This window comes from Papio anubis, chromosome 12 (assembly GCF_008728515.1).
Source record: "Papio anubis isolate 15944 chromosome 12, Panubis1.0, whole genome shotgun sequence".
In the NCBI taxonomy this organism is placed as follows: Eukaryota; Metazoa; Chordata; class Mammalia; order Primates; family Cercopithecidae; genus Papio; species Papio anubis.
In genome coordinates, this window is record NC_044987.1 from 118,325,090 (window position 1) to 118,340,835 (window position 15,746).

At 52.7% G+C, this 15,746-nt stretch overlaps 1 protein-coding gene across 1 annotated transcript; it reads left to right on the plus strand.

The window, feature by feature from the left end:
- Nucleotides 1-367: 367 nt before the first annotated feature.
- SMIM38 (small integral membrane protein 38) lies at nt 368-6,523 on the plus strand. The gene has a single exon (XM_031653789.1). The coding sequence runs from the start codon at nt 4,109-4,111 to the stop codon at nt 4,262-4,264; it is 156 nt and encodes a 51-aa protein (XP_031509649.1). The 5' UTR covers nt 368-4,108; the 3' UTR covers nt 4,265-6,523.
- The last annotated feature ends 9,223 nt before the right edge of the window (nt 6,524-15,746 follow it).

Here is a 15,746-nt window from a genome sequence, read left to right on the forward strand (position 1 = left end):
AGGGCGTTCAAGGTTCTTCCTGGGGCCTGCATTCGAGTCAGCCAAGTCCAGCTCATCCCTATGACATTTGGGCAGGGATTTCCCATGCGAAGCCCTCTTATCCCCATCCTTGCTTGCAGAAGATGGGGAGGGATTATTATCCTCTCACCTTTTTTTTTTTTTTTTTTTTTGTGATGGGGTCTTGTCCTGTTGCCCAGGCTGGAGTACAGTGGCTCGATCATGGCTCACTGCAACCTCTGCCTCTCAGGTTCAAGCGATCCTCCCACCTCAGCCTCCTAGCTAGCTGGGACTGCAGGTGTGCACCACCACATCTGGCTAATTTTTTTTTTTCTGTAGAGATGGGGTTTTGTCATGTTGCCCAGGTTGGCCTGGAACTCCTGAAACTTCTCACATCGGCCTCCCATAGTGCTGGGATTATTTTCCCCTTTTACTGAGGGGAGGAAACTGAGGCCCAGTGATGCTTCAGTGGAGACCAGCTTGCCTGGGGCTCACAAAAAGCTGCTCATGAGGTTCTTAGGGGCTCTGTCCAAGGCTGTCACCTGGACTGAGGGCTGGTCCTAGGCGGGGACCAGGCTTTGGGGGCGAGAACTTGCACCTCCTCATTGCTTCCACCCCAGGCCTTCCCCACGGAGCTCACCTGTGGAGAGGTTTCCTCTGCCAAGCATTTTGTCAGGAAACAGTGAGTGAGGGTGTGTCACTCACTGCTGTATCAATGTTGAATATTTGGGTGCAGGAAGATGGCTTGGCTGTTGGAGGTCCCGATGGCAACTTGCATCCCCAGATCCATCCTCAGAGGCCCGGGGCTGGGAGCATCCCTGGATCCATCCTCAGAGGCCCGGGGCTGGGAGCATCCCCGGATCCATCCTCAGAGGCCCGGGGCTGGGAGCATCCCCGGATCCATCTTCAGAGACCCTGGGCTGGGAGCATCCCTGATCCATCCTCAGAGGCTCGGGGCTGGGAGCCGCCACCGCCCAGCTCCATGCATTCCCACTGGCGGGGTCTGGGTCTGCGCTGATGGGGAGCTCCTCTCGCTTATCCTGGATTATATTCACAGGCGGCTAACTCAGGGGGTGGTGTGATGGGGAGACACAGGAAGGAGGAGCAGGGAGGGCAAGATGAAGTGGGGCAGGCTGGGAAGGGGGTGACTTCAGGCACAGCCACACGTCCCTGGGATTTTCAGGGGGAGCTCTAAGGGCTCAGAGTGGCCTGTAGTTTGTCCTGCCCCGAAGCAGGGAACCCGGGCTACGTCCTGCCCAGGTCAGCCTTAGGTTAAGGGCTGCCTGGGGGAGGGAGCTTCCTGGGCCTTCGGGTCTCTGTGCATTGGGGTGGCTCCCGTGGCCCAGGATGCCCTGGAGAAGGGTCCTGCTGGAAGCGAAAGTGCAGGGCAGCAGGCGGTGAGCCACCTGTGAGCACAGGTCGCAGCCCCAACCACAGCACTGCTGATGGTGAGACTGCTGACGGTGCGGGGACGTGGGGAGTTTCCCCTGAGAATGGGAGGTCTCACAGTCCCCACGCTGCAATGCCGTCAGTGCGCTGTGTCTGTGGCTTGCTCATGGTCACTCGCTTTTTCCCTGTGGCTCCGGCCACTTTATCCAGCAAGCAACCCCCTCTCGGGAGAAGCCGAGCCTGGACACCACCGGGAGGAGGCCACTCCCTTCCTCTCTCGAAGGGCATACTGTCCTCGTCCTTGCTGATTCCCAGAGGCCCAGGGACGTCTGAGGGGGAGGGGCCAGGCCTCCTTGACCCCTCCGTGTGGACACCACGTGACTGGGGCGTGGCTGACTCTCTGTGTCGATTGGGTGCTTGGCAAACACAGAGTTTTGTCCAAGGCCACCTTGGTCCCCACCTGTCCAGGTTGGGAGGTGCCCTGCCTAGTGTGAGCGCCTCTGGCCTGAGCAGACGCCCCCGGCTCTCCCAGGACATGTCACCTGGAGAGGTGACCCTCTCAGGTAAGGGACATACCCGCTGGCAGCAGCCTCTGCACCCTCCCTGCGTGCACAGCTGCTCCTGTCTGGGGACCCGCACCCCATGTGCCGATGGGCTTCCCCAGAAAGTCAGCAGGACTTTCCCTGGCCTTCTGGAAGGCCCCATAGCAAATGCACTGTTGATGACTCACTCTGTGACGGGGTCCAGAGAGCTAACTCCCCACCTATGTTTGAAGTGATCTTCAAACCTCTGTGCATGGAAAACAAGCCCAGAGCTAAATGTTCCCTAAGTGAGTGGCCTCCGACAGCAGCGCTGGGCAGCCCAGTGGGTGCAGGGCACACCACGGATCGAGGAAGGGCCGGGGCATGCTTCCCAGACGGCCTCTGCCAGTCCAGGCAGGGGCTCCAGGGTGGCAGCAGGAAGGCAGCTTAGGCAGTGCCCGGCTGAAGGTGAGGTAGCATCGCGCTCCACACTCCGTTTGAATGCGTGGTCCCGTTGGAATCTTCTGGAAAGGCTTGGCAGGGAGGACACTCATTGTGTAGATTGGGAAGAAACTGAAGAGCTGACTTCCGGTGACCAGCAATGGGCCCCAGAGCCCTGTGGCCAGGAAGGCCCCCGTTGCTGTTCTCTGTAGCTCAGGCTGGACATTTCCTGGTGAGAACTGGCTGAACTCCCAGGACCCAGCCACCAGAGACCTCTGTTCCTCACGCTCAGCCCCGCAGCTCCAACGGGGGCCCCTTTGCTTCATGGGATGTAGGCTTAGAGTTAGAGGGGGCAGTGCTGGCAGTCTATCTCTCACCCACAGAAACTCGGCTGTGAGAGGCCAGAGCTGGACTTGGGGGGCAGAGCCTATAGAGGTCAATGTGTCCTTATTGTGTGTGCACACGTGTGAGTCCGTGTGCACACAAGTGTATACATGTGTATGCGTGTGTGTATGTGTGTGTGTGACAGAGAAGGCTGGGCAGAACTGTTATTTCAGAAAAGATGTGGAGGCCTTTCTGAAGGCATCCACTGAGAGGAAGGGGCCAGGATCTCTGTGCCCAGGTGCTGGGCTTGGCCTCTGAGAAACACTCTCTCCCCCAGTCCTTCAAAGCAGGAGGTATTTGCTTCACTTTTTAACGCAGGATCTGCAGCTCTGAGAGGTTGCACAACTTGCCCGAGGTCACTCAGCTAGTAGAAGGCGGGACTGGCGTCAGGCCCAGGGCGACTGTGAGGATGTCAGGGACCCTGCAGGCCTGTGCGCTCCAGCTTAGGGCTACAGGTCCCATCTAAGGCTTCTTGGTGGGAGGTGGTGGGGGTGAACGGGAGGGAGGTGCTGCTGGAGGTCCACCGGTCCCCTTCCTGGGGGTGAAGCCAATTTCCGGGGTGAAGCCAGTTTCCGCGCTGACCCCCTTGCTATTAGAGGCCCGAGCGCGGTCCTTGTGCTGCTGAGCCGTGTTTGGGGCCGCCTGTGGGCTGGGGCTGCCGTCTTCATCTTCTCCCCCTCTCTCCTTGGTTTTTCATCCACAGGCTGTGTCCTCCTTCCCTGCGGTGGCCCCAGCCTCCCCGCCAAGCTTCCCGACCCCCGCCCCATCCCCGGCCTGCTGCTGCGGAGACTGTGGGCCGGCGCTGGACGGCGCGGCCTCCAGAAGTGATAGCTAATTGGGGAGAGAAAGGGCCCAATTGTCTGGCGGGGCCGGAAGAGCCGCGTGGGCTGCTGAAAGCGCCGGGAGGAGGTGGCCGCTTCGCCCAGCAGCTGCCGCCGGGGATGTTTGCAGATTACGTCAGCGCTGGCGAGCAGGGGGCGCAGGGACAGCGAGGGGGGCCGGCTCCCGGCGGCCTCCCGCCCCCCAGGCCCCTGGACAATGCTGTCATTGTCAGCACAGAGAGTGGTTAATTCTGGATGAATGGTACACGGGCCTCTTGACCAAGGAGGCCGCTCGCCGTCCCCAGTCTGTCCTCTCACATGCCAGGGAGGCCCTGGGCTGGAGTCTGGCGGGCAGGTCTGGCCTGCTTGGTGGCACCGGAGAGAACAGGGCGGTCCCTTGGGGGCGCCGGCTGCAGAGGCCTCAGGCTGGACGGAGCTTCCTGACCCCGGTCTGCATGGCGGCCACTTGGCAGTGCTGGGCTTGGGCGGCAGGGCCCCACTGTATCGGGGTTGGAGGGCAGAGGCTGCTGCTGCTCTGTGGTGCCGACCTCAGGCATGACCTCCTGGCCAGGTGGCAGCTCGGGCCCTGACCCCCTCCTGGCCCTGCTGGTGGTGATCCTGCTAGCGCGCCTCATCCTGTGGTCCTGCCTCAGGACCTACATCGACTACAGACTGGCCCAGCGGCGGCCCCAGAAACCCAAGCAGGACTAGGCCTCTGCAGGCTGTGGCCTCCGCGCGCCCTGTCTTGAGACTCAGCTGGCCTTTCTGGTGGTGGTGGGAGGCGAGGGGAGCAGGACAGGCACATGACCCCCATGTCCCACCCCCGGGGCAGGAGCTCAGAGAGGCCTGAGATGGATCGTGCCTGCCCAGACTGACCAGGGCCCTCCCGTAGAGGCAGTCGGCCATGTGGGGAGATGGAGGGGCCGGCCTTGCAGGTCCATCACCAGGTTCTGGGGTCCCTGGTTGCAGGGAGTGGTCCTGGGGGTGGGTCTTGTTTTAAGACCTTCTCTGCCTCCAATTCCTTATAAATATGCCTGCAGGGAGAGCTGGGTAAGCCAGAGGACTCAGGTGGAGGGACCACAAAGACAAAGGTGACCTAATCACAAGCCGGCCCTGCTACCAAAGGCCACGTCCTGTCTCAGCTCACCACCCTCATAACCAGGCTCCTCCTGCCTCCCGAGGGACAAGACAAGTGCAGATGGCTGTCTTGATTTCCCCAGAGCAGACCCCTGGGAAAGGTCTCAAGACGCACTTGTGAGACTGAGTTGACCAGCCAGATGCACTTGACTCTGGTTGAGCCTCTGCACACTCTCTAACGGTCTGAACCTCAGTTAGGACACAAGGATCCCTGTCTGCCCCCCTCAGCAGGACATCATGTGGGGGACGATTTAGGGGACAAGCCAAGGGACCTACCAATGCCCTCTGTTCATCTGTTCCTGCAAGTGTGGGGCTGGGACGTGGCCAGGAAGGCTGACGGGGCAGGGAAGTTGAGTTGAGGCCAAGCATCCAGTGCTCCTGCCCCGCCTCCCTAGCACATTCGCCGTGATGCCGGTGACCTAACCCACAGCTTGGGGAAGCTCAGTGGTTCTCATCCTGACTCCATATTCGAGACTCTGGGGGAAATTCGGCAAACACCCACGTCCAGGCTCCACACTGTATTTCCTGGGATGGTTCCAGCGGATTCTGGATTGCAGCGAGGGCTGCTGACTATATGTGGAACTGTGAGATGGAAGGGACGACGGGCGGCAGCTCCAGGGAGGAGCATCGAACCAGATATCGTCCCGGGGAGACTGGGCCTGGTGATGTGGCAGCATCTTGCTCCCTGAGAGGTGATGGGTGTGCTAGGGACACTCGCTCAGGGAACGTGGGCCAAGTCTTCTGAACACGAAGCTTGCACAGGGGGTGATTCCTGTGAATTCTGAAAGGACTTGGAGACATCCAGCAAGAGCAAGAGCTTAGATGGTGGTTCCAGGGCTGGTGTTGCTGACTGGGGCAAGTGGCTCCCCCCAGGGTGGGCATGGAGCGGGGCACTGGCTGGGAGCCTCTGCCTTGCTGTATCCTGGCTGAATGGCCCCAAGTGAGGACCAGAAACACCATTATCACTGTTTCTGCAGCACCTGATACACTCACCTATGCCAAGGAAATCTTTTTTTTTTGGTTTCTGCAGGACTTGCTGTGCTCAGATCCTTCATTCAAGAGAGCTACAGACATGGGGGTGCTGGTGAGCAGGAGCAGAAACCGTCTGGGAGGGGGACCGACCAGAGTTTGAGGTGTCCAGGGGGTGATGTGAAGATGACCTATTGCAGAGGGTCCCTTCTCATTCACACTCTGAAGTCTGCACAGGGGCAGGGGCTACCATGCTCTGTTTCAGTTTGGCCTCTGTTGTATCAACCAGAGGACAGCAGAACTCTATGGCCACTCCCCCCTGCCACAGACAATTTGCCACCCCCACCAGCCACCAGGACTCTGTCTGAATATTCTCGCCTGATCGTAGGATTGTGGCGAGGAATGTTCTTATTGATCTCTAAGGAAAATATTGTTCACTTTTTAAAAACATGATCTTGTACAATTTTATTATTCTCTTTAAGGAAGAAAAATCACATTGTTGTCATGAGCAGGTACAGACGGAGCTAGGATGGCCAGCTGTTCTGGGTTGCCCAGGGCTGTCTTGGTTTTAAAATGGAAAGTTCTACGTCCTGGGAAACCCCTCAGTCCTGGGCAAACCAGGTCACGCTGGATGGAAAGAGTTAGAAGTTCATCCGACGTGCTGATGTCTTGCCAGTTGTAGAGTTTTGTGTAAACCTGTGTGTGGCCTGCGTGTTCATATGGGTGTGTAGGATGGCACCTGCACACATACCTGAGGTCACCTCTTGGTCCAGTGAACCAGAATCCTAGGACTTCTCCTCCTTCTCCTCCTTCTCCTGCTTCCCCTCCTCCTCCTCCTTCTTTCTTCTTCTTCCTCCTCCTCCTCTTCCTCCTCCTCCTCCTCCTTCTTCTTCTTCTTCCTTTCTTTTTTTTTGTTTTTTTGAAATGGAATCTCACTCTGTCACCCAGGCTGGAGTACAGTGGCGCAATCTTGGCTCACTGCAACCTCTGCCTCTGGGGCTTAAATGATTCTCCTGCCTCAGCCTCCTGAGTAGCTGGGATTACAGGTGTGCACCACCATGCCCTGCTGATTTTTGTATTTTTTAGTAGAGATGGGGTTTCACTATATTGCCCAGGCTGGTCTCGAACTCCTGACCTCAAGTGATCCACCTGCCTTGGCCTCCCAAAATGCTGGGGTTACAGGCATGAGCTACCGTGCCCAGCCTCAGAATCCTGGGACTTCTGCTGGAGCCAGGGGTCAGAACAGACTCCTCTGCTGGGGCTGCCTGGCAGGGAGGACAGAAGCTCCAGGCAGCCCCATGAGAACATATCAATCTGGAAAGATGGTGGAAGGGAAGATTCTGCCAACCTCCTCTGACTCCCTATCTCAGTTACACTGGTTCATAATTTCTTTTCTTTTTCTTAAGCCAGTTTCACTGGTTTCTGTTCCTGGAAAATAGACACAATTCTAATGAGTTCATGTATTCTGCATCCACGTGTCAGCATCTCCAGCCTCGTGATGCAGTGCCTGGCTCAGAACAGGCACTCAGGCCATGGTGGCTGAATGAACGAGAGGGTGTGCCCTGGCCGTATCTCAGGCAGCAGATGCATTCAGCTGCAGGTGACAGACACGTAGACAAACAGTGGCTTAAAAAAGAGAGGCTTTAAAAATATTTTGTTTTTCTTTCTTCACGTAGCAAGAAGTCTGGCGTTTGGCATTCCCAGGCTGTGGCGTGACAGCTTCATGAAGTTATCAGGGTCTCAGATCCTGCCATATTTCTGCTCTGCCACCCTCAGCACGTAGTTTTGACCTCCATGGCTACAAGAAAACTGCTGCTACTCCAGGCACCTTACACGAGTTCCAGGCAGGAAGAGAAAAAGGGTGACAGAGACAGAAAGCAGTGTCCCCAGATACCCTTAGTTTTCCATCTCATAAGCCAGAAGGATGTCACGTGGCATCCCTGGATGCACAGGAGGCTGAGAGATGGTGGTGTTTGTTAGCTGGTCTCGTTGCCATCCTGAATGCCAAGTTTGTTATAAAGAAACAGAGGCAAAATGGTGATCAGGCGGGCAACTGGTGGTCTCTGCCACGTGCTCCTTGGCCATTCTTTGTAATAGTGGTCTTTGTCTTGGACCCTATTTAGGATATTTGGGCATCTTTTGTGGTACCCTTATGTGCTGGTTTTGCTGTTGTCTGCCCTTCAGGAATAGCAGCTGAGTCAAGCTGTCTTTGGCTGCTCCAATCTGGAGTCAGAGGTTGGAGATTTCCATGGCTCCCCATGGCTCCTTGGGGCCTCCTAAGAAAATGTTTTAATAAGGAAGTCCAAGGCTGAGACAGACACGCTCCTTCTTAGAGACACATGGGAACACGCCTCTGCTCACAGCTGGTAGCCACAGATGCAAACTGTAGCCCGTGGAATGGAGACAGTGAAGAACTGATGGATAAATGAATAATGATGATGGACAGCAGATGTATAAAAGGCATAAAAGGATAGTGTTAGGGCTGGAACATGTGCCCCAATTCATATGTTGAACCTTTAATGCCTAATACTTCAGAAAGAGATTCAAATACAGTATCTGAATTTATGGTATTTGAAGATATGGTCTTGGCAGAGGTAATTAAGTTAAAATAAGGTCATTAGGCTGAGCCCTAATCCGAAGGATGGGTGTCCTAATCAGAGGAGGAGATTAGGACCCAGACACACACAGAGAAAGAGAGCCAGGTGAGGACACAGGGAGAAGACAGCCATGTACAAGCCAAGGCGAGAGGACTCAGGAAGAACCAACTGACTCCAGCCTCCAAAACTGTGAGAACATAAATGTCTGCCGTTTGAGCCATCCTGTCTGCAAGCAGTCAGCAAGCATTCACTGAGTGCTTGCAGTATTCAAGGCACCACAGATACAATGTTGAATAAGGCAAAGCACCTGCCCTCAGGTAGCTTGCAGTCAGAGAGGTAAGGATAGTGGGCAGAGAGACCTGGAAACAGATATTAGACCTACACTAAGCGTGTGTGGTTATTGAACAGTAAAAATGTGGCCATCACAAATTGCGATATGATGTCAGTAAAATACATACTGACTGTGGAAGACAGCACAGAAAAATAATGTAAAATCTCATTAGTAATGGTTTTATATTGATTATGCATTGAAATGATACTATTTTGGAGGCATTGGGTTAAATATTACATTCGATTTCACCTGTTTCTTTTATTTTCATTTTTTATTGGCCATGATATTTTATTTAACTTTTAACTTTTATTTTTGGTTCAGTGGTACATGTGCAGGTTTGTTACACAGGTAAACTCATGGGGGTTTGGTGTACAGATTCTTTGTCACCTGGGTACTAAACTTAGTACCCAAGAGTTATTTTATCTGAACGTCTGCCTCCTCCCACCTTCCACCCTCAAGTAGGCCCCAGTGTTTGCTGTTCCCCTTTATGTGACCACATGTTCTCACAAGAAAGAACATGTGGTATTTAGTTTTCTGTTTCTGCATTAGTTCGCTTTGGACAATGGCCTCCAGCTCTACCCATGTTCCTGCAAAGGACATGATCTCATTCTTTTTTATGGCTGAATAGTATTCCATGGTATATATGTATCACTTTTTCCTTATCCAGTCTACCATTGATGGGCATTTAGGTTGATTCACCTGTTCCTTTTAATAGGTCTTAATATGGCTACTAGGAAATTTAAAATCACATAGATAGCTTATATTATTTTTGTTATGGACAGTGTTGTGCTGGACCTTCATAATGTAGTAAAAGGGTGGTGGGTGAATGCATGGTGTGTTACAGGAACGCAGGAGGGAGCTTCTTGGAGGAGGTTCTTAGTCCATTTATGCCTGAGGTTGCCTTTTTTTGAATTTTGCAATCAGACCTTGGTGATTACCTTGAGCAGTAGGATATATAAATAACTCCCACATGCTTAGCATTCCAATAATGGAACACTAGGCATAAATGGGTTGAGTGATAATGTTCGGACTGCAAACCAGAACCTGTGAGATGCAGCCAAAGCAATTCTTAAAGGGAAAGTTATAGCTTTAAATATTCATATTAACAAATAGGAAGGATGAAAACATATGGATTAGGCATATGGCTCAATATATTGAACATAATAGAACAAAACTAAGAAAAACAGAAGGAAGAAATAAAGGTAGAGGAAATGTATGCATTAAGAAGTGATAGAATTAACAAATGTATCCAAGTGCCAGATTTTTGATGGGCATAAAAAAGGATGCTGTTAGTCAATCCTATCAAGAAAAAAGAAGGAAACGTAAATGAAATAAAAGTCTATGGGGAAAACAACCACGGAGACATAAAATGGCAAATAACCACAGGAAACTGGCACTGGGATACGTAAATGATTTTGAGACTTTGAAAACATAGAAAGCATAATTTATTTAAAAAAGACTCCACGCTGGGCATGGTGGCTCACACCTATAATCCCAGCACTTTGGGAAGCCGAGGCGGGTGGATCATGAGGTCAGAAGATCAAGACCATCCTGGTGAACACGGTGAAACCCTGTCTCTACTAAAAACACACAAAAAAATTAGCTGGGCGTGGTGGCGGGCACCTGTAGTCCCAGATACTCAGAAGGCTGAGGCAGGAGAATGGCATGAAGCCAGGAGGTAGAGCTTGCAGTGAACTGAGATCACGCCACTGCACTCCAGCCTGGGCAACAGAGCAAGACTCTGTCTCAAAATAAAGTCTAAACAAATTGATTACCATAGAAGAAATAGAAAGTTGTCAAAGTCAACCTTCCTTTAAAAAAAAAAAAAAAAAGGCATCAGGCCCAGAATGTTTTATAGGAGGATCCAACCACACCAAAAAGGAACAGGTAACACTATTTAAACTGTTCTAAAACATAAAAGAAGAAACTTTTAAATTTCTTTTTATGTAACAAGCCTATCATTGATGCCAAGATCCATCATAGATGGCGTGGAAAGGGAAAACACACACCAGTGTTGCTTGGGAACATTGATGTAAAAATATTAAGTCCCTGAATTAAGCAGCACATTAGGGAAATAAATCATTGCAACAACTGAGTGGAATGGATTCCAGAAATGCAAGGATGGTTGGATATTAGAAAAACAATAAGAAAAGAGGAAGAAATCAGAGGTGCAAGCACTGGGAAGGAAAATAATTATTTACAGAGAGATGGATGATTTTCTTGGAAAATGGAAGAGAGTCAACTGAAAGCAATTACAAATGCTAATACCAGAATTCAGTCAAGTGAGTGGGTCTAGATCAATACGGAGAAACCATACACACAGCAATTCATTAGGAGATAAGAAGCATGAAAGACCCCATTTATAAGAGCAACATAAGGAGCAGAAACATGGTTGGCCACTGTGGATGATCAAGTTAGGGTTCACAGTGATTTCCTTTAGTCTGTTTTAATGTGCGATCGCCATGGGTGCTCTAGACGAGATTTATTATGGACATGAGACCCTGACAGTGTCAAGGCTGGTGGAGAAGCCCACACAAAGCTGGTGTCCAGCCTGGGGGGCCCAGGTGACCTGCAGGGGAAGCTGGTGGCTTTGTCATGTTGCTGAGACTAGGAGGCCTGGATAAGCTAGAGGAACAGCCTTGGTGGAGGGGCTGCAGCTGGGGACCACCGTGGGCTGGGGACTCCAATTGGACTTTCAGAGCACAGAAGCTGACTCTCCTTCCCCACGGCTGCCCAGTCCTGTGCTCCTGTACCTGTCTCTACAGTGCAGTCAAGAAGACACAGAAAAAAGCCATCGTAGTTTTTTGCAGGTGGCGATGGTGGGTGCCTCCATGTAGGATGAGTAATTAGGGTGGAGGTATTGCCTGGGCCATGGGACTTTCAACACTAAAATGGGGAGGGTCTTGGCCACATTGGGATGGCTGGTCATCCTGTTTATAGGACTTTCTGTGTAGTAAAGAATTAATCTGACCCAAATAGAAGTCTAGTCTTTGTCCTTGGTTCCTAGGAGGGGATCTCCAGGCCCTTGGGATGTCCTGCTTGAGAAGAGCATCTTTGTTTGCCTGTTGTGAGGAGGAGTTTGGGTCACGTGGTCTCCATTTGACCTCTGGAGGGGCAGAAGAGTAAGGGTCAGTCACTTGGGCATCAGTCCATCATGCCCACGTGTTCGTGATCAAGCCCCAGTAAAAACTCTGGACACCGAGGCTCCGGGGACGTCTCTGCTTGGCAATACTCCATGCATCTTGTCACGCACCATTGCTGGGAGGAATTCATACGGTCCATAACTCCACTGGGAGAAGGAGATTGGAACTTCCTTGCACTCTGCCCCATGCATGTCTTCCCTTGGCTGATTTTAATCCTTTCACTGTAAAAAACCATAACTAACCATTACAACTTTCAGTGAGTTATTGAAATGGAGGATGATGAACTTAAGGATCCCTGAACTTGCAATTGCTGTCAGAAGTGAGGGTGGTTCTGGGGACTGTTTCCTAATTTCTGTGTCTTCGTTTCCTGTTTCTTCTTCTCTTTCTCCTCCTCTTCTTTCAAAACTGCAGAAGGATATACCATGAGCAAGGATTCTGTCTCCTCAAAGCCATCTTGTCTCCCTCCATCAATGCAGCCCGAGCTACCTGTTTCTTGTGTCTCATCCAGAGCTATCCCATGTGCTTCCAGGCAAATGCAAACGTCTTCTCCCACCCACCCCATTTTCCCTCATAATTAATAGCATGTGTGCATACCCCATCCTTATTGCCCCATATGAAGTTTTTGTGGATTTTCTAGTTTTCCTGTAATGAGCACACATTTTTTAAAAATGAAGAAACAAGTGGGTTACACAGATTGGAAAGTATAGTGAGCAAGGCTGTAGGAAATGAGTAGTTAAGGGTGGTAGTAGTAGTAAGCTTAGGGAGCTGTTGTTCCCTTACTTTTTGAGACAGGGTCTTGCTCTGTTGCCCAGGCTGGGTGCAGTGGTGCAATCAAGGCTTACTGCAACCTCCACTTCCCAGGCTCAAATGATCCTCCTGTCTCAGCCTGGCCTATATATATATATATATATTTTTTTTTTTTCTAGAGATAGGGTCTCACAGTGTTGCCTAGGCTGGTCTTGAACTTCTGGGTTAAACAATCCACCTGCCTTGGCCTCCCAAAGTGCTGGGATTACAGGAATGAGCTATCACACCCAGAGGTGAGGTGGACTGAGGCAGGGCAAAGGTGAACTGTGAGCCCTCGGTCCTGGGCACGGATGTCATCACCAGGAATTCTCCTCCCCATTCCCCCACCAAAGGGGTCACAGCCCTGGGAAAGGGCTAGCTCTTCTGGGCCCCCAGAGTGCTCCCAGCTTTTCTTCTATGGAGGCAGGTGCAGCACACCTGGGCAGCCCGTGGCTGTGGCCATGGCAGTGGCCGGTCTGCATGTGGAGGAAAAGATGGTGAGGTGAGGCCCTGAGAAACAACGGCCTGGTCTCACCCACATCTCCCCTCCTAAGCAGGATGAGACGGATGCACCCTCTGCCGCAGCCACCTCTTCTGCAGGTGCCCGGCTTCTCCAGACTTGCTGTTTTGGAGGGGAGGTCTGTGGGAGCGACCGACTGCCTTGCATCTCAGCCAGTCGTGGGCCCCAGGGTGTGGGCAGGGGCAGCTTCAGCCCTCTCGGGCCTCTCACTCCCTGCTTGGCCTCCGTAAGTCCGCCTGGGAGCAGCTCACAGAGCCCCTGTGGTGGAGATGAGTCACTTGTTCTAAAAATAAAAGAAGTGAAGTCATAATATAGTGTATTTCCTTTTTAAGCCCGATGTGCCTGCAGAGGGATCCGCAGCAGTGTACTGGCGGCAGGGAGGGCCAGGAACCCTGACAAGGTCTGGAGCCTCAGAGTGCACCTGCCCCCACTTACAAGCCCCGGCCTTGGGGATTGGGTGGGGTGTCCCCTGCCTCCAATGGCTCCCAGATGAGTAAGTAAAGGATGGTGCGTAGGCCAGGAGTGGGGGCTCACACCTGCAATCCCAGCACTGTGGGAGGATTATTTGAGCCCAGGAGTTTGGGGCCAGCCTGGGCAACATGGTGAAACCCCATCTCTACTAAGAATACAAAGAAATTAGCCGGTGTGGTGGCACGTGTCTGTCATCTCAGCTACTGGGGAAGCTGAGGTGGGGGGATTGCTTGAGCCTGGGAGGTCAAGGCTGTAGTGAGCTGAGATTGCACCACTGCACTCCACCTTGGGTGACAGAGTGAGAGCCTGTCTCAATAAACAAACAAACAAACAAACCGATGGCATGTAAATAGCTCCCACATTGGGAAGACAGTCTTAGGCTGTAAGAGAGGGCAGAGTGCCCTGGAACACACACAAGGGAAGGGGCGCTGCTCACTCTTGGGGTCTGCGGGAGGCTTTCTGGAGCAGGTGTCCCTAGAGGTAGGACTGGGGGGACTCTGCTAGGCCAGTAGGAAGGGAACAGCATTCCAGGCAGAAGGAACGGTGTGAGCAAGGGCCTGGAAGCTGCAGAGCTCCTGGCAAGCTCAGGACATGATCTTCTGCAGGTCTCCCCAGACCACCTGGGGAGCTGGTGGCACATGCAGATTCCCAGGCCTGAAGACCAGCTGGATTCCAAGAGCAGGGCCCAGGAATATGATTAATAATTCCCCTGCATGATTCCCATAGTCTGCAAAATTTGAGACCCTCTGGTTCAGACACTAGTGCATAGAGGAAGGGATGAAGACGTACGATGGCAAGGCAGGTCGGGTCCAAATTGTGAGGGTTTTGAGGGTTGCCTAGGAGTTTGGATTTTGGTGTACAGGCAGGAGGGGGCTGTCAAGGGCATTTAAGGAAGAGAGTGCTGCTCCTGGACCTGGTTCTGAGAATGGCTCCTGGGAGTGACCTAGGTGACTGATTGATGGGGAGGGAGGAGGCTGGGCAGACGCTTGGGCAGAGGCTTGGGGTGCTGGGACTGTAACAGTTATGTGAGAGGAAGCAGAGGTCTGAGACAGTTGCAGGGGCAAAATGTAGGCCCCCAACCCCTGGTTCAGGAGAGAGCCCAGGGATGGTCACCAGGGATCCAGCGATGTGTGTGTGTGGAGTGTGAGCAAAAGGTGGGGAATTACATGCTTGTTACCAGAAGTGGGGTTGGGGTGAGGAGGGAGAGAGCAGTTTTGGGTCCTGGAGAAGCAGGGCAGAGGGGTTCTGGAGATGCCAAGCACTCAGGGCACAGAATGGGGCCCGGATGCTTGATGGGGGTGTGGGGAAGTCCTTGGAGAAATCAGAGCCCAACCGTGGGCTTCAGGCAGCCACTGAGGGTCTTGGGTGTGGTCCTGGAGGGGCCAGGAGGCAGGGAGAGGGTAGCAAGGGAGAAGGGATTGTGCACAGACTCACCTGGCAGGGAGGTTGTTCCAGCAATATGTTCGGAGACAGCGATGGCCTGGGCCTGAATCCCATGCCCTCCACCTCTACCTGGGTGGCCTGGGCATGTGTGCTAAGCCTGGGGCCCAGCTTCCATCTGTAAGAAAAGGACAGAACGACCATGTTCCTCAAAGCCCTCAGCACACAGCCTGAGCACACAGAGCCCTCCAGCACTGGCAGGTTGCAATTTTTTTTTTTTTTTTTTTTTTTCCAAGATGGAGTCTCGCTCTTTCGCCCAGGCTGGAGTGCAGTGGTGCGATCTCGGTTCACTGCAACCTCCGCCTCCTGGGTTCAAGCAATTTCTCCTGCCTCAGCCTCCCAAGTAGCTGGGATTACAGGCATGCGTCACCACGCCTGGCTGATTTTTGTATTTTTAGTGGATATGGGGTTTCACCATCTTGGCCAGGCTGGTCTTGAACTCCTGACCTCAGGTGATCTACCCACCTCGGCCTCCCAAAGTACTGGGATTACAGGTGTGAACCACTGTGCCTGGCCTGCATTAAAGTTTTTAAAACAAAGTCCCAAAACTTCCCCAGGATGCATAGGACAGCATGCCTGATGGGACTTTCCTATCTCTAGAACTGGATGAAGCCACAAAGCTGAGGCCCAGAGGTGACGAGAACCCCTGCGTTCTCGAGAAGCACAGGCACCCTCACCGGTCCTGCCAGGTCTGCGTCTGCCAACCCATCAGCCACCTCCAGCCTAAAAGAGACGAGAAAAAGGGGGAGGCTCCCTGAGGGGCTTCAGTGAGGCATCCAAGGCGACTGTCCCTTTCCTG